Consider the following 26,267-nt stretch of genomic DNA (forward strand, 5'->3'; position numbering starts at 1 on the left):
CACTATTTCAGTCAGAAAGCAGAAAATAACCCTTGTATGATGATGTAGCATCTTTCAGCCATGGATTTCACAACTTAAGTCTCTACTACACATTGTAGTTTCGCACTTGATACAGTATTTTGCCAGTGTACTTCCTTCTCAGTGCAAAGATCCTTGGTAAAAAATTAGTAATGAGTTTCTTGTGTTTCTTGTAATGGTCTCGACATATGTCATCAGGGGTTAAATAAGTTACCAAAAGACTTTAAATTAGCCAGAAAATTGCAGTATAAAGTTGTTTTACTGCTGTAAGAGTGAATCTAAGAGGAATATTACAGAACTAATTTTAAAACTTCGGAGGAACAAAACTGCAATAACTACATGGAAAATACTAGCTGTATTGCTGAAATAGATGTTACTGGTTAATTCGATTATTTCGCAGCCTCTCCTTGAGCTGGGCCAAGGTTATACCAGGTGTAACTCCATTGATTTGTTTTGAAGTCAGTGCCGCTACTGCTGGGATAAAATTGGTACTTCTTAGAAATTTTAAGGGTGAATGACAGGGGCTTCAAGCAAGTTACTAATGTACCAGCTGTGCTTAGTAGTATTAACTACATGAAACTGCAGTCCATATTAATAGAATTTTGCCTCTAAAGTAGAGTTAATCACATTCGAGGATTATTTTAAAGTGTTGGATGTGAAATCTAGTAAGAATTCCTTGATACTATAACATTATGAAGTTTTTCTTGTACTGAACCTAGGGGGCCCAGTGCAACCCCAAGGAATGCAATCACAAAGCCAGGAGCCATTGCAGCCACAGCGCATGTACCCCCCTGGGCAGTCAGCAAAGCCCTCAACTTCCCAGCCGCAGCGTCCACCTGGACCTACAACTCAGCAACCACGTCCCCAGGCTCAAGGTCCTCCCAGCACCAGATTATCAAAGGAAGCAGAGCCGCAGCTACAGCCACAGCCTGCTCCACAGCCAGCCCCACAGCCAGCTCCACAGCCTGCTCCACAGCCTGCTCCACAACAGAAGCCCCAGTCTCATCCACAACTTAAGTAAGATTTGCTTTATCCATTTTCTTTTCTCCTCATAACACAGATTTTGTTGTCGTAACTGTAATTTGGGAATTGGTCTAACATTCCGAAAAAAAAACGTACATAGATTCCCAAGGCTAAAATGAGTTAAAACATTTCAAAAAGCTTATTCTCTGTTTATGATTAGTAAGATAGTGTCATTAGTTATATCCTAAGCACGACACAAGATTTCATTTATTAGTTGTGCAGTTTCTGCCCCAGCTAGGTCTGAAAACTCATCATCTTTTTCGTATTTCTTTTTTCCTTTTTATGTCACTGACTCATGATCTGGGTGTGCTGTAAGCCTGCCCAGAAAAGAGGAAGTCTTATCTATTTAAACTTTTAACCTTGCAGTCACTCAGACAACAGATTCCAGTTTCAAAGGGCCTATCTCAGAAACCATCCATATGAACATGCTAGACAGTGGCTGCCAGACTGTGTTTCTTCAGGGTCGCGCTTTGTTCATGGTTATCCATTGCTACTGTCTGTACAGCACAAGCACCTCGCACAGGCCCTGTCCAGAGAGGGCTGTGGGACTCGCACAGCGAATGCTCCCTAGTTCTCTCACTACTGGAAGATTCCTTCAAGCACAGCGTGCTATTGTTGCTATACCAGCCAGCCACACACTGCAGTAAAGACTATGGAAAGCATCTGTAGCTATATCCCCTCTGACAGCTTAAAACCAGTGAACAGAAAACATGAGGAAGGTATTAGCAATAATTTGCTGTTTTTTCAACATAGCGATCCTGACACACACTATTGCCAGTAGAGTCAAAGACATTCTACTTGTCTTGGTAAGTACAGAGGCTGGCATGTAGTCTTTGTTTTATCCAAGTAACGCAGATCCCTTTTTTCCACCCACTCATATGCTAATACTAGTGTAAACCAATTCTGAATCCTCACCTGAGCACAATTCAGTGGAAAAGGTGTGTTAGGTGACATTATGCAAAGATGACAGTATTTTCCTTGCCTTCCTAGGGCAGTGTATTTCCTTATCCTGTTTTATAATCATAAAATACAAATTCATTCATTCCTTATTTAAGTATATGCAGAGATTAGGGAGGTCAATTTTCTTAAGATGGAAGACTAAACCAGTTTGAAACTTAACTTGTGAACTTCAGACATTTAAGAGAAACACTTAAGAACAGGTACAGAAAACCTGTGCAATATACTGCTTCCCAGCTTTCTCCCTTTCCTTTAGTTCCTTGTTCAAATCTGATTCATTTTTCTTTTCTTCAAATGGAAAAGAATCGTCTCTACTTAAAAAAAAATAAAAAAGGAGAAATTCATTTTTAAGATGCAAGCCATAATAAGAGTAGTTTTTCTAACTTTCAAGAAGCAGTTTTAGGTCCACACCAAGACTCAGATCTCCTGCCTGTAGGATTAACTCTATTTGCATGTGTATGCTTTGTATTCACCCACATGCTGTTGCCTAACCTGTATGTACATGTTATTAATCTGTGAATAAATATTTAATTAGGCTACTTATTGTGTTACTAATCAAGTCAAGTGCTGCTTCCCACCCTCCCTCTTTCAGTGAGTACAAACAAACATTTATCAGTCTATTCTCATTAACACAACTATAATTTATGAAAAACCTAAAGCGCCTGTAGCACTGTTTGCTGTACATTATTAGAGGTAGAGGAGTTGCAAACCATGGAGAGTGTAAGACAATCTGAATAAGAAAAGTATTTCAGTTTTACTGTAGCCAAAACTGAAATCCTATTATTGTAGTGAGATAAAAATGAAATCACTTAACGAGTCTTGCTAATGCATGGATATCGTCGTAAAAAGATTAAACTCATTAGTGTTTTCTATTTAAATTCAAGCCTACTTTTTAAATATTATTTCATCTGACAAGTCATGAGTTAAAGTTTTAACTCCAGACATTTTCCTTCTTGTATGTTATTTTATTCATGTTTACAGAGTCTTATACCATAGTTACGTGCTAGCACTAAAAACAGAATAGCATTGCTGGACTGCTTATAGACAAGAAAAATGATAACTAACTTGGGGAATTTTTTTAAAGATATAAAGTGCCATTAAGCCTGCATTGAGGATCAAAATGTCCACTATATATATAGAGAGAGAGAGCGAGCACATTACAACTTTAGGATTCGTTCTTCAGACTCTGCCAGTATACCTAATTTTTCTTTGTGCATAACTGTTTGCAGCCATAACAAACACAATCCTTGATCATCCTGTGTTGGGTGGTTATTGGGATTTAGCAGGCAGGCCCCCTTTTTCCTCAAGTTCTAATTTGCATCATCCAATTTACTAGAATACAGTGTTTCAGATCTGTAAAAAAAGCAATGTGTTTTTTAAAGAAAAGATTATCCTACTTCTCAAATCAAAGTACAGAAGGAATGTGCTGTATTGCAGCAACTGTGTATGCTACATCTAACTATATTGCATGTGTTGAATGTCCATTTTGTTCCACGTTTTTCCTTTTCTCATATTTTATACAAGTTATATGGGGATGGAAGCTGCCAGACAATATGACCATACAAAACATGTTGCATTTTTGTCTTGCAGCAAGTCGCAGTCTTTGACAAATGCCTTCAGTTTCACAGAATCATCCTTCTTCCGATCATCTGTGAATGAAGATGAAGCAAAAGCTGAAACTATTCGAAACTTGAGGAAATCCTTTGCTAGTCTTTTTTCTGATTAGCCAGCTTCATCTAAACGCACCTAGTATATAGTCTAAAAACTACATGAATGTTACATAGGTTTTGTTTTCCCTGTGGCAGTACCCTTCTCTGCTGTGCTAACTGTTGTATTAAGCAATATGTTAAATTTACAAAAAAAAAAAAAAAAATAGAAGAAGGACTTTGATGAGATACCATTCAGGAACATGTATAAAAATCTGTAAGGAAGGAAGGGTTCTATTACTAACACAGAATGCCGAATTCTAAGGTCCTTATCCATTGTAATATTGTGGCCTTACTGTGACTGAACTATATAATCCTATTTGAGACTCCTTTGTAGAATTGTGTTAATAAAGCATTGAGTAATGGGTTTCTCCTTGCTTTACCCATTTCCAATGCATTGCAATGCATGTGTATTTTGTGTGTAAATGTTTTGTACTGCAAAAGTATAGTCTTGACTTGTTCTTGCCTCCCAAATTTAGGAGGCAGTTCACACTGACATTCTTGTCAAGCCACATAAGTAATGTGAGATATTGAAGCAGTTTCTTCCTCCTTATACAATCTTTCCATCAGCTGGTTGTCGACTTCTGATGTATTGCTGCGAGTTATCAGTACACTAACTTAATGTCATAAATAGAGTGTGTATGTACTACTGTATCTCCACATGTCTATTTCAATTGATTTCCAGACTGTAACCATAACTGGGTTTAGTTGCAAAGAATATGCATGATGTTACCCTTATTTTTGTGAACACCTTCTAATAAATGTAAAGTCCCATGCCTGATTTAAAAAAAATGTCTTCTACAAAGCTTGTTTCAACATCAATATATATTGTCTATTTTGACTGATATCAGAAGGGTAGCTTTATGATTATAAAATATTTGGACACAAACCACAACTGTAAGAAAATGAACTATTACAAATTATTCCCTTTTTGAATCAGCATAATAAAAAAATATAAATTCTAAGAATCACATTTACATTTTCTAGTAAGTTATGTATTTTAAAAATATTCCTCTAACTCGGCGAAAACAGAATTGATCCCAGATTTTGAGGTAATAGCAGCATTTTTTTTAAATTATTTAAACGAAACTGAAGTTCATTAGTACCCTCTAGACTATCCATTTCCAAATGATTATCATGTCATTCTGCCTATCGTGAATTACATGCAGCAGTATTCCTTGCCAGGAAACAGTTCTAACAAGGGAAACAAATAATAATTGTAATATTAGTATGTCTGACGGAGAAAACAAGCAACACAATGTTAACTTAAAAGCCCTATGGAGTTTGTAATGGGTTTGTAGAGACACATCTGCTTGCCTCAGAAATTTTACCTCTTGTAGATCTGATAGTTTATGAAGTCTAGGTAAATCACAATCACCATTTGATGACGTTAAGTCCTTTCAGCAACTTTGGATTCCTTTGGGTGAAGAGCCTAGCTTGGGCCAGGAGATTGGCAAGGAAGGATGGAAACTTTAATCTCCAATGATGTCAGACTTTAGTTCGTACATTAGCATCTGATAGCTCTCTGTTTGTCAACATAGTCTAAGTTGATGATCCTAGCATATATATTTCCTGAAAAGCAGGCATGTCCAAATCACTCACAGGCAATACAACCAACACCCTTTTTGGACTGACAATGAGGACTGACTCAATATCATAGTTGAACAATCATACCTAGAACAATGCTTTCCTCCAGGTTAAGACTAAAATGAGTCTATGGGTAAATTTGCACTGCAACATTACCAACGTTAAATACATAGCATTGCCCTCTATAGGATGTAATCTCTGTCTCTCAGCTCGGCATATAACCCACATCTTTGTGGAACGGCCCTCAGAGAAGCCCTCTTACTGAATTAATTACAATTCTGTTTTCTTTCAGGAGGAGTATACTCTGTACAGAATCCTGTAGTTTAGACGATGAATTCTGTGGCAAAGCAGAATGCTTTAACTGTTAATAGTTTTTATGAGTTCATAAGTATCAGCTATACTTTAATTTTTTAAAAATTTTGTCCCCCTCCTGCCCCCCACTGGATTGAAACACCCTTCACTGGGCTGCAATAACAACCTTGAGCTGTTACGGAGCCTTTCATGTCTGAGAAGCACTTTACTTTTAGATTAGAAAGATTAATCAAAGTTGCTAACGCAAATTAATTACTGCTACAGAGAAAGCATAGTAATTATGCATAGTTTGGCATGGTTCATGATTAGTACATGCCTAGTTTCAGCAATATTTAGTACAATGTGAATTACAGGTAGTTCATTAGTCCAGGCCCCAGATTTCGACTTGAGGCAAAGTTTCTTGCTCATATAAAATTCCCTCCCACCTCTTCCTGGGAGAAAACGGGTTTCACTACAGTCTTTGTTTTACCATCTGGAACAAAAAAAAGAAAGAAAAGAAAAGAAAAAAGAGAGCAAGATGATGCAATCAAATCTGCATGGTGTATCCTCCCACACAATGTACATAACACATTGCCTCTCTACAATGCCAAAACTTCTTTATACCGCCAAGCGTGCTAAAGCGTGTCACATGCAAGCTCATGCATGCTTATGTTCCTTATGCGGTGTTTCATGGTTAAGACATTTTTAAGCAATCTATAACACATCTCCAAAATACTAATCAGAAAATTTTATAAAAAGTCTATTCAAACATTTATTGTCCATTTTGTCTTCCTTCATTAAATACCTTGTGCTTTGAATTCATGTGGAGCTCAAAATACCCAGTTAGCCAATATAATGCTATCTAGGGTTACATAGATGGTAACACAGAAATAATCCAAGTGTCTGTGGTTGTTCATCTTTATGAATATTAGCCTAGAAACAGAAGGTCTGTACTTCATTTGCGCCTTTTCCATGGAGATGCAGCTTATGATGCCATAGGTTCTATGTACAGCACTCTTTTTTTTTAATCTTTCACATATAAATCAGGATAATATGAAATCTACGGAGTCTTAAGATTGAGATGGAGCCATTTCTGGCCATTAGGCCTGAAGCCAATTGAATCGCTGAAGCAGATTTCAAGAGGTTGTAATTATGGCCAAAGTGGCTAATCTAGCTTTGAAACAACCACAAACTCTCCGGTAAACAGTAGTCAAAATAGTACTAAGGTACTTTGTAAATATTGTCTGTACTTTCTATACTTCCTACTCCACAAGAACAAAGTCACTTGTCTGAGCCGATGTTGTCATACTGTAAAAAATTGAAAAAGTCAGTGCATATTGTCTGTGCATTGACATGGTTGTTGCCAGTATTTGGTTGAATGCTGCAAATAAATTTCATAGCAAGTTGTCCATCAGCAGCAGCATCCAGTGAGGCTGGGTAGGATGGAGGTGGCTAAGTCCAACCTAGCTATCTAGTGCCTTTTTAGATCTCCTCTCCTGACACCTATCTTGGTACCCAAGATCACCACACGGAGTTGGCAGGTGTGATACAGCACCTGTGGGAGAGCTGGGCTGTACTGAAATGGCAGCTGGAGGCCAGGCAGGATATACAAAGGGGATCTAAAATGGCTCTAGTTGCTAACGTTCGGGACTGGATTCCTCTTGTGCCTGGACAATCAGCTATCTTAGCCTTTGTAACCATTCAGGCATGAAGTAAGAGACAACTTAATTGAGCTCTGCCTTTCTTCTTCCCCTGGCAGAATTCAGCTGTCTAGCAAGACAGTGCAACAAACAAAGAAGCATTTGCAAGTTTTGATGACTAGTAGAGTTTATTTTTCCATACTGAAAATAACTAGAAGTGATTATTGACTCAGAGTAATTTAAGAAAGGTGATCTAAACTGTCACATACACCAGCACAAATGAATTTAAGTTCTAAATGACAATACATGCCTCCAACATGGAAATGCTTTTTATTAGACAAACATTTCTAACTAAGCATTTTTTTATTTTGATTTAAAAGATGTTTTTAAAATATCATATTAAAATTTTCAATATAGGCACCTATAATTACTTTTCCAAATGCATATTCAGTCATGTAAAAAGCAGACAAATTTGCAAAATCCTGTTTTCCTCATTTCCTCTAATTCTTCATTTTCTAAGGAAGGGTATTCCACTTCAAGGTGGTAGTGTACCTTAAGTTTTGTTAAACATTTATTTGCTCATCTGTACTTAGATTCTTGCAGCTCAAAAATTAATTCAAGAAAGAATGCAAATAAAATTTAATTTTTTTAAAAAGAGGAGTTTAAATAATGTCTAGAGTACCAAGTGCATTCTTCAAATTCAAAATAAGCCAAGAAGAACAACAGAAAGACTGTCCCCCCCCGTTTCACTGTAAGATAGCCCAGGAGTAAAAGATATGGGGGTTTTTCCCACAGATTATATTACAAAGAATTAGAAAGAGGAACAATTTTTAAAAAAAAAAAAAGCAGATTTTTGTAATTTTTACTGGAACTGGAGTTTGGACTTCTCTTAGCAGTGGCATTGCTCAGAACTTCCAAGGGCGGATGTGGCGTTTAAAAACTGCTGAACTTCACATTAATGGACTTTTAAGTTTCCCAGTACAGGATATATATTATGGAGGAGAAGGTACCTGGCTTTATGGCTAAATCTTTATTCTATAAAAGTGATGGATGGTAACAGAAATGCAGTAAAATGTAAGCTAACCTGACAAGACTGAGAATGGATTAATTGGGAGCTTAACTCTTCACACATGTTTTTTGTTAGTGTTTCTCTCTCCTCATAACCATTTCTACTTTACTCACCTGTGCCTGTTTTTCTGACTAATCCCAATCAGCCAAACTCTTAGGATTTATAAGCGCTCAGGAGTAGCTAAATTTTTGTTTAAAGGCAAGATTTTGAATTGTTATTATCACCTTGCACTGATCTATGCTTCCTAACACCATGGGGATAGCTTGAGTAAGTAGTAAAAACTGAAAGGTCACTGGTTTTGTTCTTCTGTTGCTTTCTTAACTAAGAATGAAATTTTGGTAAAAGATTATATGGATTTTTAAAAGCACCTAGGCAGACAATACAAAAGAATTTTTGTCTATCCAGACAAGAAGCGAAAAGAAAGTAGCACATATGGGCTGGTATTTAACCATTTTTCAATTTGGGAGCTACTTCTCAAAAGTCTGTTACAAGTGTTTTGAGTGACAACCATTTTTAAGTGATGATCTTGTACAGGCATTTAAAATTACATAGCTAGATCTGCTCCATCAGTTACAGAACTGCTGCTGTACTGAAGAAACACCAGACAGTACTTTAGATACATCAAACTAAAATTAACAAGAGCTGTGCTTTTTCAGCATGCCATGTGCCACTTTGAGTCTGTAGCAAAACCTAAAATGTGGTTTTGATTTTACTGTAACTCGGAACAGTGAAGACAATCACCCAAAGAATTAACAGGGACCATGGATATTAGACTTTTAGTAGTTCTTCTGTTAAGGAAAACCAGCATAAGCTGATGCTTCTTTTCCCCTACCCCTCAGGTATTTCACATGAAATTCTGCCATTTAAGTTTCCTGAATTTTTATTTGTGGGAACTGGAACTATTGGGCAAAAATTCTCTAGATAATCAGAAAAATATGTCAATGTGAGAGAGGAAAATATTTATGTTATTCCCACCCACTATAATAAAATGTGAGCATCTCACAGCTTCACTCATAATATGCTGCCTCCTCTAAAGCTAGGAGGAGTTTTAACATACAAAGAAAGAAGGGGGGGCAAAGCATCCTTTCAGTAAGTGCAGAATGCCATAAGCTAACATCTCACTTGCCAAGTGTGCTCTAACTGGAGATCTACTGTACAGATCTCTCAAACTGATGATTATGTAAATCTTCCAGATGGGCCCTTTAAACAGTAGATTACTGTCCTGACTATCTCTATCATCACTGAATACTTCATAGTTTTGGGTGGTTCAAGCCAAACTCCTGTAGTCTCTGCTTTTTGCACTTTTTTCTTTCTTTGCAACCTGTATTAACGATAGTGTCAGGAGCGTAGATATATTTTTAGGTATATTTTCCCCACATCCCCTTTTTTCTTCTTCAGTCATGCATAGCTTGGGACCGCGTACTCCACTGGCCTCATGCAGCAAGAAACATGGTGTGCTACTAAAGAGACTGTCACTAGAATTTAGTGTGCAAATTCTGCTGCCGAGCTGCCATATCGTGCAGTCTGTGTACAATCCACCAAACAGCTGTAAGCGCCAGATATTCTAGATTAAGAAAAAGGAAACGCTCCTTTCCTCCCCTCTCCTCGTGGGGAAATGGAAACTCTCTGTCCACTAGGTGAACCAGGCCTAATTACTACGTAGAAAGGATAGTAAATCAGAACCGTGCTGAGCTGCATTAGTTAACTGTTTTGGTGACGATTTAAGTATATTAGGTAGCAGTAAGTGCTGTATGCTTCATCTTAAGACTCCTAGGAAACTGGGTCGTGTTTCCACATAGAACAGATTCTACCTCTGATATTGTAACTACACAATCCCAAACAAACACTCATCTTTTAACAATCTTGAAAATAGGTGTTGCTAGCCGCATCCACTGCTATTTACTGTAAAAATGTCTTTTCTCATTGCTTGATGGAATTGTAACAAATCTGGGTATATGGAGGAGACCTGTAATTTAAAGGCCTCTGCCCCACCTGTTATGGGAATGTCTCTGAACTAGGATCAAGGAAGCATTCTTTTTCTTATTTAGATGTTTTTTGTCTGTTTGCAAGTCATGACTTAATCTATTAAAAAAGAGAAATGGGTGTTTTAAAAGTGCAATGGCTTAGTCTCTTCTCCCCATAAACTCAAGTTCAGTTACAGGTGAACACCATACTATAATACATATTCGTTTACTCAGCTTTGTTCTACAATACGTTTTTGAAGACATTAGCATTTTTCACACCTTTTTTTTTACTAGAAAGGGAAAGCATGTGCATTGACTCTGGGCCATAAAGAGCTGATGTAATTTCATGGCAAGAAGACTCCTGCTGCCCTTAAGAATGTTAGTACAAGTTCTGAACTGACTTACCCTCCTCTGGAATAATTATGCATTCCACTCTGGCACATTTTATCATGCAATTCTCCTGCTTTGTAGATTACATGTCTTGAGGAGGTACAAAAGGGAAGAGCAAAGACTGTTTTATTTCTACACATGCATCTAACAAAATTATATATACACACACACACCCCTCAAATAGTACTTTTAAATGTAAAATTATGTGAGAATTTACTTTACAGACTTATTTAATATGTACATTAAATACAGGTATCCTTTCATGCATAAAGGAGGTGCAAGCATCTCTTGGGAGGAACACAGCAAGTACAGGGAAAATATATTGTTAAATTATAATTGAACAAGCTGGAACTTGTTCAGGTTAAACAGCCCACCCTCAAACTGCAAAAAGCCAAATTATGCCCTCAGCAACTTCTGAAAAGCAAACTGCCTTCAGTGGATTTCTGCAAATTTAACTGTCTAGAGTCTACAGCCACATCAGAATAAGTCTCCCTGATCTCAGAGATTAAGCAGTCCCCAGCCTAGTAAGTATTTGGATAAGAGACCACTTGGCAATTCCACATAGCCTTAGACAGTAGCACAGGATGCATTCGTAGTTGAGAGCTTGGATGTGAGAGGTGTTCGCAACATTAGACTGAGAGATAGTACATGTACCTTTCGAAGAGGTATTAGGATGAGTTTATTAGCCTACCTCTCTCTGGCTACAGCAAAAGCCTAAAATAGGTTAAAAAAAAGTCTCCCTCAAAAAAACTAAAACAAACAAAAAAAAAAGAAAAATAAAAACCGAATGATTGAAAAGACTGAGTTTAATAATCTGTTCTGAAAAATGGTCATTAAAATACCATTGTGTCCAAGAAAGACTACAGACCAGGTCACTTTTTAGACTGAAGGCATAAAAATGTATGTTACTAGAGTCAGCGTGTTACCAGAGTCAGCAGAAGCATACTGGGAAATAGAGCTGCTGGATAAAGTTACTTGGATGCTTGTTCTTCAGGACAAAGCCAAGAAGAGGAGATTTTACTGTCCTTACAGTAACTCTTTCAGGTATGTTTTAGTATCTTCTTGAGGTGTAGGTATTTCAAATAACGTTTCAAAGAATGTTTCTTCTTTTTGACCTTCAGTAGGTCAGGCATAAAACTTAGGAGGAGGGAAGCAAGTACAGCAAACAGCTATGACCTCGATGCAGTGACCCGTAAGACATAGTGTTTCATTTTGAACTGTCCTGAAACACTGATTCAGCTATTAAAAAGCTCTACCCTGTTCTACAAAACATATAGCATTCCATACTAAAAACTTCTTTAGACTGGTCAGCCATACTGAGTTGCAAAGTCTCTGTGTTTCTCTGGGATATGCAGGGGATGAGTGGTGTGCGGGAAAACTCCATAAATAAAAAGGTTACAAAGAGACCCACTATTGTTTTCAGTTCTCATCTAATTCTGGACTTCAGAAAAAGTGGCAAGGCAGAATAGTAGCAGAGTGTGTAACCAGGACTCCTGTACCTATCTATGTATCTGAACTGCTTAAAACTTACAATCCTTCCTACTCTCTACGCACAAGTCTTCCTTTTTGTTTTCTTGCTTCCTGTTCAAACAAAAGTCAAATTTTCTACAAATGGGTCCGATTTATGATGGGGGGGGGGGAAAGGAGGAATATATAGGGGCAGCACACAGACCATGTATACAAAATGCAGATCTTCATTATTTTTATGCTTATACTCCCCACTAACAAACTGCGGGCCTCATTATGATAAACGTTTTTTTCCAGATTTTTTTAAAGAAAAGCCTAAATTTCCATTAAATTGAAAAATAGTGTGTTAGGTTGCTAAATAGTACTGATGGTTTTTGCGCTCCCTCACACATATGGCTAGCTGAGAATGCATAACATGTTCAAGCTTGAAATGAATTTTTTTTAAGCAACCAGTATATAACACTAAACATGATTTAATAATGGAAAGACTGGCACAACCTTAAAGGAATATCATCAAGTAGGCAAGGTATGCTTGTGACTTATTATAAAACAGTTAAATCAAGTCGGAAGCATAATCCAGATTCTTTACATAATTATGGCAGAAGGGTGTGGAAGAAGGAATATCAATTATTTTTTAAACTGGAGATCTTCTAACAGTAAAATAAGCAATACATTGATCTCTCACTCCTCTCAACTCTCTTGAAAAATGCACGTAATTTTTCTTTTATACTTAATGTTATAGACAACTTAAATGCAAGCTTAACATTTTGCTAATATGGGGCTTATTCCTCTGATGCAGAAGTTAGAAAATCTTTTATTATAATTTTTACCAGGTCAAGATTAACATTCTTAGGATACTATCATCTCTCTGATCACAGAAAGTAAATGAAACAGCATTGCTGATCCTTGTTCTATTGGTAACAAAGCATTATGAATTTAGTCACATACAGAAGTTGCTTAGTTATAAGGATATTGGAATGATACAATCTGATATTATGAACAGCATGGTAGAAGTGACTGAAAACGGGGGATTTATTTTATAGTGCTGGTGTTTACACTCAGTTAAAGCTCAAATAATTTCTGCTACAATTAAAACCAAATTATTGTAGCAAACAGCATCAAACAAAGACTTTTATCGAGTGTTAAGAATGAAACACCATTAGAATAGTGTTCCATGTTTTAGAAGTGCTTTTCCTCTGGATTTCTGTGCATAACCCACCTTGCAATTCCTTGTCAAAAGACTGAAATTTCCTTAGCTGTCTGCCCCTTGCAGCCTCTCAAGTTTTAAACCTTCATTCTTAGAGCTTGGGACTAGAAAACAAAAATGTGATTTGTACACACTGGGTTAGGTCTGAGGAATCAACAGTCCTTTACCAAAGCTATTGAAATAAGAGGTGTGTCTGTGATTACCAAAGAGATCTTCCGGTGATAAAAGAAGAATTGCATCAGCTTTTGGCTCAGAGCGTAAGAGTGACTCAGCAATTCAGAAGAATGTATTTCCATTTTCTTTCCGGTTGGAAGATGGTGAACCTTCACTAATACTTTCTCTTAAAACACCACGAGAGAGGCAAAATGGGGATGTTAGAATTCTCAGAAATACCTTGACAGCCTTTATTGGGAGTCATATAAGAGCCGAACAAAGTTCTCTGATACCATTCTCACACATGCTTTCTTTGCAGTAGTAGCAGGAAATTCATTTCAACAGCTCAGCAGCTGTTCCCTAGTGAATTACTAGCTCATTTCTGCAAGTTAGTACAACACACAGCACAGGAAACTCTAATTTGGAATTAAAATTTAATTGTGAGAGAAAACATTCCTGGTAACTCTGGTGATTAATTAGTCCTTTCTTTCTCTGATTTTGGCCCTCTCAAACCAGAATTTTGTCCATTCTGTAGAAGTTCAGAGTAAAAAAAAATAGAACATCTCAGAAAATTCTCATTAATCAGTAGTCTATGTTTTGGGTACTACACCAAAGTACTGTGATTATCAAAACCATGTAAAATGTCTTTTTCTTATTATCCTCTCATATTGCCATTAGTCAGAGATGGAATACTGAATTATATTGACCATTGGTTTGAGCCAGCAGGACGTTTCTTGTGGTCTTTCTCTTTTTCCCTCTAGGTAATGAGTTCGCACCCGTTAACATTAAGCCAGCCCAAGTTAAAGTTAATTTGGCAGGATTGCAAAAGTTTCTTCTGAAAAAGAATTGTAACTGTGCAAATTACATTTGAAAGATGCATGTTTATGTTCCTTTCCTTACAAGAAAGACTTGTGAAAACTAAGTAAATCTACCTGGATATTTGATTTTAGTCTGCACGGAATCAGGAAAATTTATACCGGTTCCTAGAGAGTTCTGTTTGTTCAGCCTGTCATTGAGTACCGGAGCTAAAATGCAACTGCAGGCATTTTATACTTGTATCTGGCCTTCCTGCCTCACCACTCAGCGTCAGCTAGGGTTGGCACCTTTGCTCTCAGAACTACAGCACTCTCTGACTAAAACTCAGACCATCACACCTTACTTTCCATTCTGTCCCTGCTTTCAAATATTTAAATCACTTCCTTGACCACTGACAGGAAGCAATTACAATCTGTGCATACTTTAACAAGATATCACAAGACCTTAACAGACTAAATTTCATCATCAGACAATGACAGACCAAACATTTCCTTTGGGCTATGCTAGATTTAAAAAGTGGTCTTTAAGAACTGGAAAAATCTAAAAGCTACATTTCCAGTTAGCTTCATTCTTAGAAAAGGACTCTGAAAAGATGCCTAACAACTACAAACATATGGGGATAAAATTGACTCAGACAAAAAAAAAAACCACATTCACTTATATCAATCAATCATTGTCAAATATTATACTGTATTCCAGAAAGTCTGTTCATTCTCCTGAAATAAGAACTTGCATATTCTAGGTTATATTCATGAAATTTGAAAGGAACTTTAAAAACAATTTTTGAAGTCTGCCATTTCCTTTGCATCAAGTTCAATAAGTCTGAAAGAGGTGATGAAATAATGATGAAGTCAAGACTAACTTGTGTGCCCAATTTGCACAATACAGTTCTAAAATACAATCCATCATCTAATCTAGAAAAGTATCTTAATGCCAGCTGTGGTTTTCAGCAACATGCCCTTTTGAATCAGCATCGAAAATGATTTAACAGCACAACTGATCAAAACCCCCAGTTACTTAGCTTCTGACACACACAAAAAAGACTAAGTGATTTTCTGCTTATTTAGCTGATCTTGCAGCAACAGCGTTGAAAGTTGGTTTACAATAATTAAACTAATTTATGTCATTTTTGTAGGAGTCGGTCACTTTCTTGGAACGAACTGGGCTTTGAGGAGATTGGTTTTCTATGCGAAATATTGGCACCCAATCTGCTGCTACGGTAAGTACACTCTATTCATGAAACCCACACCAAAAGGAGTCCAATGCATTTACAAGCCAATTACACTTACTTTAATATCAATGAAGGCTAAAAGTGAGGTGTGTACTATAAGGAGGACTCAAGCCAGAAAAGGCCATAACATTGTGAAATTCATTGCTATCCAGCACAAGAACCCAATTACATTTTAAACAAATGAAAATGTGTGTTAGTATGCAATATCAGTATTTCACAAGGTATAGTCTTAATGGAGGAAATACTTGTTTCCCAAATGCAAATACTATGTTCCGTAATTTTCAAGATACCAATAAAAATTTCAAGGCAAAAGAGGGGCAGAAACATGCTGCTTAAAAAATCAGGAGCCTCCTTTCTGTGCAAAGCATCAGCTGTCTTCTCAAAGAGTTATTTTACCAAAAAATCCTGAAAAGCAGGTAACTGCCAGCTATGACCAATTATGCTGCCTTACAGGAAAAGTGGCAATGAAATGAACAGCATACCAGAACACTAATATACTTGTTCAATTGTGAAACCACGGGGACCAAACGTTAGTCAACAGAGATCAAGAGGCTATAGGACCCTTCCAAGAAAAATGCTGAAGAGCAATAGGTGAGCTGTTCCATGATAGAGCCCTTAGGCGCCGCGTGCCATCTGCAGTGACAGAAGCCCAAATGGGTATTCAAGTGCACTTGCACTGGACCCCTGGGTACCATCAGAGATCCCAAAAGTAGTACTGCTGACGTATTGAATTAATGATTTGTCACTCAATGACTGTTTCAGTCATTACACTGTTGGCTGAGCTGCTGATAATACAATGTTCACGTGTTAGAAGTTCCTTGCTTCTACATTAATCACCAAAAGCTAAGGCATTACACCAGTTCAACAACTGCTACCGCACCCAGTTCCACCAATGTCAGACAAACAGCTGATACAATTTCTGCCTTATTGATTTTGTGAGATGGTGACTAACTAAGCTCATTTGTAACTATTCGTAAGAGTTTTACACCTTTACACCTATGTTTTGAATTTGAATTTATATTGTTTGATAGAGTGACTGCTTATCATTGTGCCAAAATGTAAAATATTAAAGAAAAGACCACATAAATTCTTTTTAGAAGATCAACACTGTGGATATATGAAACAAAACTCGATAAAGCAGCTTTCAGTTCTCGTTTAGTTTTAAAATAAAGTTTCCTCTGTCTTAATACCACAACACTTTTTGAGACACTGCTATTAAATTTATTTACTAAGTTCAGTTTCAATATTGAAAACCAAAGCAGTTCATCAATTTGGAAGGAGGAACATATCTACCATGACATTAATTCCTGAATAACTAAGAAAAAAAAAAAAGATTGTCCCCAAGCGTGTTTTGCCTAGAAATAAGTATTTCACATGCTTTCCAGCAGGTGGCAATGGCATATATAATTGCTTAATCACATGCCATGAACCCTATACTTCACAACAAAAAGGGGAGTTACTCCTAATCGAGTAGTGGAAGTGTACACTTTTCGATCGGACAAATTCTACTGCCTATAATCATAAGGAAATTTGAGGTTATTACTGAATGTGGTACAGCAACAAATGTAGTAGGTTTTGTTCCAAACTATTTATATGGCAGTTAAGTGTCCCAATGCTATTAAAACTCAAAGCATAATAAAATTCAAATTCATTTAATCATTTCCTTATTTTTACTCTTTTGTTAAACTCGGCTCAGGCAGCATTAGCTTGAAAACTTCCACTTCCAGACAATAAGAAATCATATGAAAAGGGTTTGCAAAAAGAGGAAATAATATGAGTAACAGAGAGACAGTGGGCACTACAAATAAGTGAATGACCTACAAAAATATAACTAAATCATGTCCTATATTTTACCTATAATAGCAAAATCCTTTTGAAAATTAATGCACGATTTATAAGCCTGCTGTAAAGGAAAAACCTTAGATAGCACTCTTAAAAAAAAAAAAAGAAAATTACAATTAAAATTTTCATGTGAAGTTCTTTGGCTGAGTATAGGCACACTATGCATTTCACTTTCTTGTTTATTGCAGCTGCAGGAAGGAGGCTTTTGGGGTTGATCCTCTGGCCCCAACCCAAGTGCACGCACACACAACCTCATTGCCAATTTCCCCCAGTTGACAATAGGGAGATGGGAGGGAAATGAGGGAACAGAAGAAGAGAAATAGGGCTTGGTTTTTTTCCCACCCGGGGGCTCTGAAACAGATCTTGGCTACACTACCTGTAGGAAAGATAGAATTACAATTAAACTCATAACATTATAGCATCCCAGTTAAAAAAACAAAACACATTTTCATAATTTTTTACCCTGTAGTTTGTACATAGATTCTGTAATCCCTACTTTAAAAGGGTAAACACCTTCAATGTTGAGCCCTGTGTTAGGAGAATAATTCACCCCTGCGATGCGAGACAATTCAGAGAGCATATGCCAGATCAGTCCTGGGATTATCTTACACACACAAAAAAATATTCCTGCCAACAGTGTCACATCGTGCTGATTTATTTTCTGTGTGTTTTCAAATGCCACTGCAGCACTGTTCATTAGGGACTGGTGTTAAAAAGAGAATACCTCAGTAACTCACATTTCTTACTTTAAATGAAGATCCAGATTTGGGTTCTTTCGGGCATATAGAGCTTAAATGTCATTATATGCTTTCCTCTCCGTTTCAAAAGTGAAATATAGCTGCATACATATAGCAATAAAATATTTTCATCTCCCACATGTCTTAGAAAGAACAGCATAATCTAGCAAATCCCATCACTAATGTAGAAAGTGTTAAGAAAAAACTGTTTCACTCTGTCCTGAAGAACTATAATGCTTTTCCTCTGTACTTCAATATACACTGGGTCGTCACAAAACTTCTATCGCATTTATAGCACAAAACAGCAACTGTGTTTAAAACCACCAAAGCTTACTGCCATCCATGAATAAAGAATAAAATAGCAGGATCCATTTTTAATATTTTCCCCCAAAAGTTCATATAAACAAATTAAGATATAAATATCTGATTTCAAACTCTGGTATTCCTTCCCCTCCTCCTTCAAACAGGAGTAAAAATGATCATCAGAAGCTGAAAAGCAGTTTGATCTTTGTTACATTGGGACTATGGAATCTAAGCAACTATTTTACAAGGCATTGTAATTGTTTGTACTTGCAAAACTGGATTAAGAAATCACTGCTATTCTTAAAACACATTTATCACATACATACAAAAGTCAGCATATTTCTACTTAGAGCAGAGCCTTCAGCCAACCAGAGTGAATTCCCGTGCACCGCCCACGCTCATTCTCTCATCCTCCCCTTCCCCAGAGCAATCCCTGCATCTGGCCAGTATAACGTGAAAAACTTTCCAACGTGCCTTACCAGGGTACACCTGCCTTATGGATGACCCATGTATATCTCACCTATAGTCTGTTGATGTTGTCGCAACTGCCAGCACCCTCAGTATAATTGCTGAAACACGGACATTAGAAGTTCTGAGTAAAGAAGGTGAGATTATGGAAAGATTTAGATCTGTTTAAGGCACAAGCCCTATTTTATTTCAAAGGCATTGGGAATTAAAGCAGTGGCACTGAAGTCTTTCACAGGATAGCTGAGACGAGGGAAAAAAAGAGGCTACAGTATGGGGGGGTTTCATCAGACCTCTAGAATTTGTAAGTTTGGGGCTTTACTGAACTTTTCAAAGTTTTATGAAACATTTTTTCCTGTAATTTAAATCCATTTGTTCTTTGGTTGAAGCTTAATTTAAAAAACATGTCTTTTGAGTTGAGTGGAAGTCTGACTAATTCTACTGTAAATGCTGCTGAAGATGAACAAAACTAACACTATAATTGACAGGAAAAAAAAAGCCTCATGCGTACACAACAGCCACAATCAGGCTAGTGCCTGAGTTATGAGACTACAGCTCTTATTTTTGTTAGCTGACTCAAAATCTGTACCCATACTGCTAAAATCTGTAACAGTCTATATGGAAATCTTAATGACTGAGAATCCAGAAGCTGAAGTTTCTCTACTCGTCCATTTTCCTATTTCTTCCTTTATTATATGTCTGTCTCTTCTGTTTCCCAATAAAGTATTCTCATTTAGATTTTATCCTTCCAGCCCTTTACTGATACACTCCCTTGTAGTATAAACCAAAGAGCATTCACCGTCCTTTAGCACCATTACCTCTGCCACATTGCTTCTAGGAGTTATGGTTGGTCTCCAGGCCCAACCTCAGTGGCAGGTATACTATTCTTTCTCCACTCTCTAAGGAAGATGTGTAAAAAGTAGCATAGATATCCTCCTTCCTTCCTACCTCAACCCCTCTGTCTTTTTCCCATACATGAAAAAAATTCTTGGGAACTAGATGAAGCAGCAGCCTACCTGATAAGGAGTAGTAGTCCTGTACATTCTGGTTCGTTCTCTGACTGCTCCTGTACTTCCAGAAACATCTCACGGGTACTCATGATACTACATCCTATTTTTCATACTAGAATTTCTCTTAATGATATTAAATAAGCAGTTATGATACTCTGCCTAGAAACAAGATGTCCTAATATTTGTCATAGGCACTCACTCATAGCATCCTCTATTTTAAATTGCATTTCTTGCTACATATGGTCTATAACAGGTTGAGAATTATGAGATGTCCATAGTTTCCTTTCTCCTTAAATATCTGAATTTCATCCTCCTTTCCTCTGTCTTCTACAGGCAATCTTCTTTAATAAGAAAAGTTATTCTAGACTCCCCTTGCCTAAGAAAAATGCATTTTCTCAAAGGAAACTTTATTTGAGCTATTGGAGTCAAAGTATATTGTTATGCCCTTCTTGCTGGCTAAGAATGCTGCTTAGCCTTACCTATATTCTACCACTGCCAAAGAAGGAAGTCTATTTTTTTTTCCCTCTTGGCAACTCGTTTGGAGGTACACTATTGTGTTCTCAGAGTACTCGTTCTCAAAGGCTATTGTGAAAACTGTAGTAAACAGAACTCTCAGCATCAGGATACAAGAAACAGGATCCAAGGCTGAAACTATTTGCCAAAAGTGGATGTGACCGCTGCCCCATTCAATCCTGGATGGTACAACAGTTCATCTTAGCTGCTAGATATAGCACATTCTGTAATGAGGAGGACAAAGGTGGCAATTACTGAGAAACCATATTGCTGGAGAAAACAGCACCAGGATGTAAAAAAAATTTCCTTTCCATCAGGCAACTAAACAACGGATCTCAATCACAGATAGTAGGCTGTAGTCTCAATTTGTGTCAGCATATTTCCACGTACTGTTGTGGAGCTCCGTGATTACGACAACTGAGTTGATGACAACTGAGAATTTGGCCCAAAGATTGAACTCGAAATACTCAGAGCATTTCAATTAGCTTCTCTGCTGTTTGGCAGAATATGTGATGTCAGACATGCCAAATGGTTCACATTTATATAAAACTAGAGAAGAACCAGAAAGTGGTAAATCTAAACATTTAGGAAGCTTAAGATTAAATACAGAATTAAACTATAAAGCACAAGAAGTATTGCATAAGGAATAAAATACTGTGAATAGCTATGGAGGCAGTGATGTTCCTTCATTCAGATTTTGGAAGGAATAAGGGAAATGCACCGGGAAAAAAACACCACCAGATGATAAATCCGATATTAAAAGAAAGATTAACTCGATTTTACTATTCATTAAATGAATTACCATAGTGGAAAGAATGAATCAAAGCAACTCCAGACAAAGGCAAATATTGGCTTGATGCTACCAAACTTCAAAATTCAGGCACTTAAAGACAGATACTGTGGATGTTAAAGACAGAAAAGATTTGATCTCCTCAATAATACAAAGACATAGAAACCCCCCCCAGAAATTGCTCTAGCAAGCTTTTAATTAATTCTTGATAATCAACTGTATCTTATAGACATATATTAAAACTTGGTTTGTAGGCTCTTAGTAGGAATACATCACTTTCTAGGTGACATGTTTCAATTATATTCTTAATCTGAATCTGTGGAGTTGAAATTGTAAGTATTACATTTTTTTACCTCTTTTTCCAGTTTCCACTGCTAGAAGAACCCTCCCTGCATAGATACTTACTGAGTCAATTGACCTTTACCTTCTATAGGTTGGTCCAAGTCCCTGATGTCTACAAGTTGTAACAGTGCTGTTAAGAGTAGTGCAGCTCTCTTACATTCTTCTAGTACAGCTTCCCACACACTGTTACACTTAAATCGTATCAATAGTCCTCCAATGGTCTCTGCAATGCAGAAGCCCATTTAAATTGTAAAGTAATTAAGAAAATATTACCTATTTTTACAAATATGCCATCACTTCTTATCTATCTCGTTGGTAAATGGATTCTTTGGTGCTGTTGAAATCAAACATAAAGATGCTCCTTGCTATGTCTGTAAATCCATTCTTGCACATACATCCAAAATACAGTCCTTCATCACTCAAAACCTTTCTGACACGGCAAAGTTTCTGTGCAGAAAGAGGCCAGGAACTTTTCTCAGTCGTAATACTTTCTCATGAGCCACCAACAAAGAAGCCAGGCAGAAATACCTGGCACACAGTTATCCAGGAAGAAAAGTCAGAAGAACACTTCAGCATCCACAGAAAAGGAGAAGATTCAGGGAAAAGCTGTCCATAAGGAGGACAACTTGAGGGTCATTTTCAAGTACAAATTAACACTTGAGCAAACCAAGTGGGTAGAGACCATCTTTTAGAACTTGATATCTTTATAGAAGCTACTTTTCTCACCTCGTGAGTTTGCCACTTTCTAGCATCTTCCTTTCCCTCACAGATAGGAAGTGTGTGCTTCGGAAGTCCAAGCAAGAGCTGTCACTCACAGCTTCTATTTTTGAAGGTGTTTCTTTCTGTACAAGAGGTATGTTTTGGGTTTTAGTTGGAATGGATATTTCTGTCTGCTTACTACCTTTCATCCATGCAACTATATTTGCACAGGAGTCTGAAACAGATTTTCAGAGCTGGGAAACAAAGTTGCAGACAATAACACTTTTTTTTTTTCCTTCAGTTCACAAATGCCTATTTTCCATAATATACCACAGACCACTAACCAAAACCAAAGACTTGGGGCAAAGCACCCCCTCAGAGACTACCCATAGTTATGAGGAGAGGAGCAAGAGATTATATTCTGTCAGACATAAATTGAAGTCTTGATTCCTGCAGTCATTGACACACACATACAAATAACTGCACTAATGTAAGTTGTTCCATGGTAGCGACAGTAGACGTGTAAACATGTGTGGGATTGTGGTCTAAGTGCTAGTGCTACAATGCTACTTTTAAAATTGACAAAGAATACACAAGATCTTTGGTGACACAGAAAACTTCCTCAATTTTTTTATCATTCAAAATACAGCCCTATCCTTCAGCTCTATCCTTTAAGGAAGTCCATAAACAGGTCAAATCATCTCACTGGTTCAAGCAGCTAAAATAACATTACGAAGTAATAATCTATGGAAACATTTTTATTCACTTATATTCCAGGAATAACTAAAGCCATTTTGTAAAAGGAATTTTGCAAATTCTACTTCGAGCAGAGAACAATCTGGAAACTATCACTCTAGCAATGCTTTAAAAATTACTCACAGCCTAATTAATATCTGCTTTAGGAGTTTAAGTTATTACAGGGTCACTTATCTACTCAAAGAATCTTGTACACAATCGAGCAGATTTTTAATGTTTAACGTTTCTGCCCATAAACTACCAGTGAAAGACATTCACCTAAGGGAACACGATAGGTAATTCAGGTCTATGTTTCTTTTCAACATGTCTCACTAATGCCAGTTTTTCTAACCACAGGATAGGTAACATCACATATGAAAGAAATGCAGTCCTTTTTAGAAAGCTCAAAGCAGACTTAAAAGACCAAAAGAGAAAAAAACAACAATCAAAAAATTGCAAAAAACCCCCCCAACTTTTAAAAACCAACTGGAGATTCTATGGTTGGAAAAACTATTCTCCAAAAGGTCTGATGTGAATGGTCTTCGATGCACGTTATTAGTAAATAAACCTAGAAACATACATACCTTGGAAACGTCCTCTCTAAAACAGTTTTCCTCACCAGCAGTCTCTTTTCTGAAACATAGCTGGCTAGAAGGTCATTAATCAAACTGTGGCTACCCTTTTCCACCAGCTGCTGTCCTAATTTTTTAGGAGGATTATTCCTCTGGATTTCATTTCCCACAGTTAGATTGGCCAGTTTCTTACTAGGACAAATGGGATGTTGGGGAACATACGTCAGAGGATGCACCATTCAGGCAGGGCAGAAAGTTACAGGACTCAAAGATTCATTTCCCTCAGTTCGGGCAAATGGCAGCCTGGAACACCTACAGAGGTGTCTTTATTGTGTCACTAGGACCCAGAAAGTATGGGTGACAATTTGAAACTTAAGAGGAGATCTGTGTTTAAATACAAGTAGAATGCAGACCTAGGAAGCCAACCCTTCTTAAATTTTGGGTTTGCTTAATGTTTTTTATTATGTGAATCAATCTAAAGATGCTGGGAAGTCTTTTTAATCATGATTCTGACAGTTATTTTACTTTTGGTTTGATATTTGGGATTTTTGTTGTTGTTATTGTTGTGCCCTACATAATAAGCATAAATTTCTAAATTAATAAAATATTCCTTTTAACTAGTTTGTGTTACTCTGCTATCCCTTTTAGTAATAGTTGAGAACAGAAAAGGTGTCTAATTGAAACAAAAGAGAGAATCAGCATGGGAAAGAGACAACTGGTTCTTGTTAATGCCATTTTTTTCCTAAAAGAAGCGTTTTGAAGCATACACCTGGAATCATTGCTGCAAAGTACCCAGGAGAGATCAAAAAGCCCTCCTAGTTCCTTGCTTCCCCAAGCACAAAAAGAAAATCAAGACAGTGTTTCAGTTAATGTAATAATGAGGTCAGAACAATACAGAAAATCTGCTCCTTGTTATAAAAAACCTCAGAAAGCCTTCTTTTCCTTTTGTCTGTGACCCCACCCCTACCATACACACAATTTATCAACTACATTAGAAAGTTTCCCTCCTTTCCCTTTTCTCACTCTCCCATCAGGAAGCCAACTTGCAGCCGGCTCCAGCCAGCACCCCCAGGGACCCCAGCTGCGCCCTTGCAGATCACGATGCACTCTCTCCTTTTTTGGACATTGGGTGAAGTTCTTTGCCACTGCACAGCGAAAGGGGACGCTAATTCAAGCAGAGCATGCACCGGACCAAATTCTGATCTCAGACACCCACACAATTCCTGTTGTAAGTCACATGTGTGCACATTTCTGACAGCAGGATATGCCCACTTGTGCTCTATCTTCATGCATCAGCAAGAGTGGTGTGGCTGCCTTTTTAATAGAAACAGAAGTGTACAGAAATGATTTTTAAAAGCTTGGGGGCGTAGGCAGACTGGTAATGTTCCTCCAACTGAAACCCAACAGTCAAAAGGCGGCTGTTAAGCAAACCAAAGATACTAAAACAGTTTTAGTCCTCTCACTTAAAAGGGATTTTAAAAGACTGGCTTGCATCCACAGCAACTCTCTACTTGTAATATGGGTTGAGGGACAGATTTCAATTTGACATTAGTTATGGGGAAGTTTTATAATTTATTTAAATGGTCAAAAAGGAGAGCTTCAGCATCAGCTCAATTATTATTATTTAAGCTTAAGAGTAATAGATAATCAGCGTATGGAAAAGCAGTACGTTGTAAAAGCATAAAGTATAAGTGTAGCTGGAAGTCAACATTACTCAAAATGTTGAGAAGAAATATCTATAAAATTGGTTTTAGATGTGTGAAGGAATACACAAATATGGTCATACAAACAACTTTATTGGATTGCCTGGAAACATGAATATAAACTGTTCCGATAAAAAAATTTAGAAGAGAGAAAGATAATACAATCAGAAAGAGGTTAATTTACCATTTGCTTTTGCTGTCATACCCTCAGATCTCATAGCAGGTTGGCTTATTTCCTTTTCCACATTCCTAGTTTTACCTGGCTACTAGAAATCATTATTTATTTTCCCAATTTAAGTGGTTTCAGAGTGTTAGAGAAGCAAATCTGAGAAATTAGAGAAGCATCTGGGAAATAAGATCTATTGCTGCCTGTTTCAAAAAATACTGCCAGTAATGGAAATGCATATATTTTTACAAGGACTGCTTCTCAAAAGTATAAACATTAATTTAAAGAAAGGTTTGAGAGCATTTAAAAACCTGAGCTGGTAAACAGATCACAACACACAATTCAAAAAATGGGAACATCACATACAAAAAAAGCTGAGGTAAAAACCTGTACAAATGGAGCTGACGTTTCCAACCAAAAAAACCTCAAATAAATGAAAAAAGATACACTAATGAGTAAAGAACTCTAGACAAAAACAGACTGGAACTGTGTGATGAGTAAACAGGAAACTGGAGACAGAAAAGATAGAATGGAAGGAGTTTGCTGCCATATGTGAGAACAGTTACCCTAAATCACTTCTTTGTTCTGTGCTAAGATTAGCAGTTTTAATAACTTAATTTGGAGGAATAGGTGAAATTCTTAAAACCAGTAACATTTCTTTCCATTTTTAGTAATCTTCTGGACATATATCTAGAGACAAAAGTCATTTTGCTATCTTTTTTCTACCAATAGTCACAATTAAAGTTAAAATGTTACAATACTCCTCCTCTGCATCTAGCATTAAAATACGGAATATTAAATTTGAAATTTTGCTTTTCATGTCTTGGGCATTTGTTGTTATGCTTTCAGTCCATATACACTAATGTAATTT

General features: G+C 37.0%; 2 protein-coding genes across 3 annotated transcripts in view; one reads left to right on the top strand and one right to left on the bottom strand.

The window, feature by feature from the left end:
• Positions 1-4,496, top strand: part of SYN2 (synapsin II) — a 195,429-nt gene extending 190,933 nt beyond the window's left edge. Inside the window, exons 12-13 of the mRNA XM_054216069.1 lie at positions 738-1,035; positions 3,589-4,496. Of these exons, the coding sequence (XP_054072044.1) occupies positions 738-1,035; positions 3,589-3,724 (434 nt within the window). The 3' untranslated portion in view covers positions 3,725-4,496. The remainder of the gene's footprint in view (positions 1-737; positions 1,036-3,588) is intronic.
• The window catches only part of TIMP4 (TIMP metallopeptidase inhibitor 4), a 123,148-nt gene that overhangs the window by 88,708 nt on the left and 8,173 nt on the right, over positions 1-26,267 (bottom strand). The window lies entirely within an intron of this gene.

Source organism: Rissa tridactyla, chromosome 10 (genome assembly GCF_028500815.1).
Source record: "Rissa tridactyla isolate bRisTri1 chromosome 10, bRisTri1.patW.cur.20221130, whole genome shotgun sequence".
Classification (NCBI taxonomy): domain Eukaryota; kingdom Metazoa; phylum Chordata; class Aves; order Charadriiformes; family Laridae; genus Rissa; species Rissa tridactyla.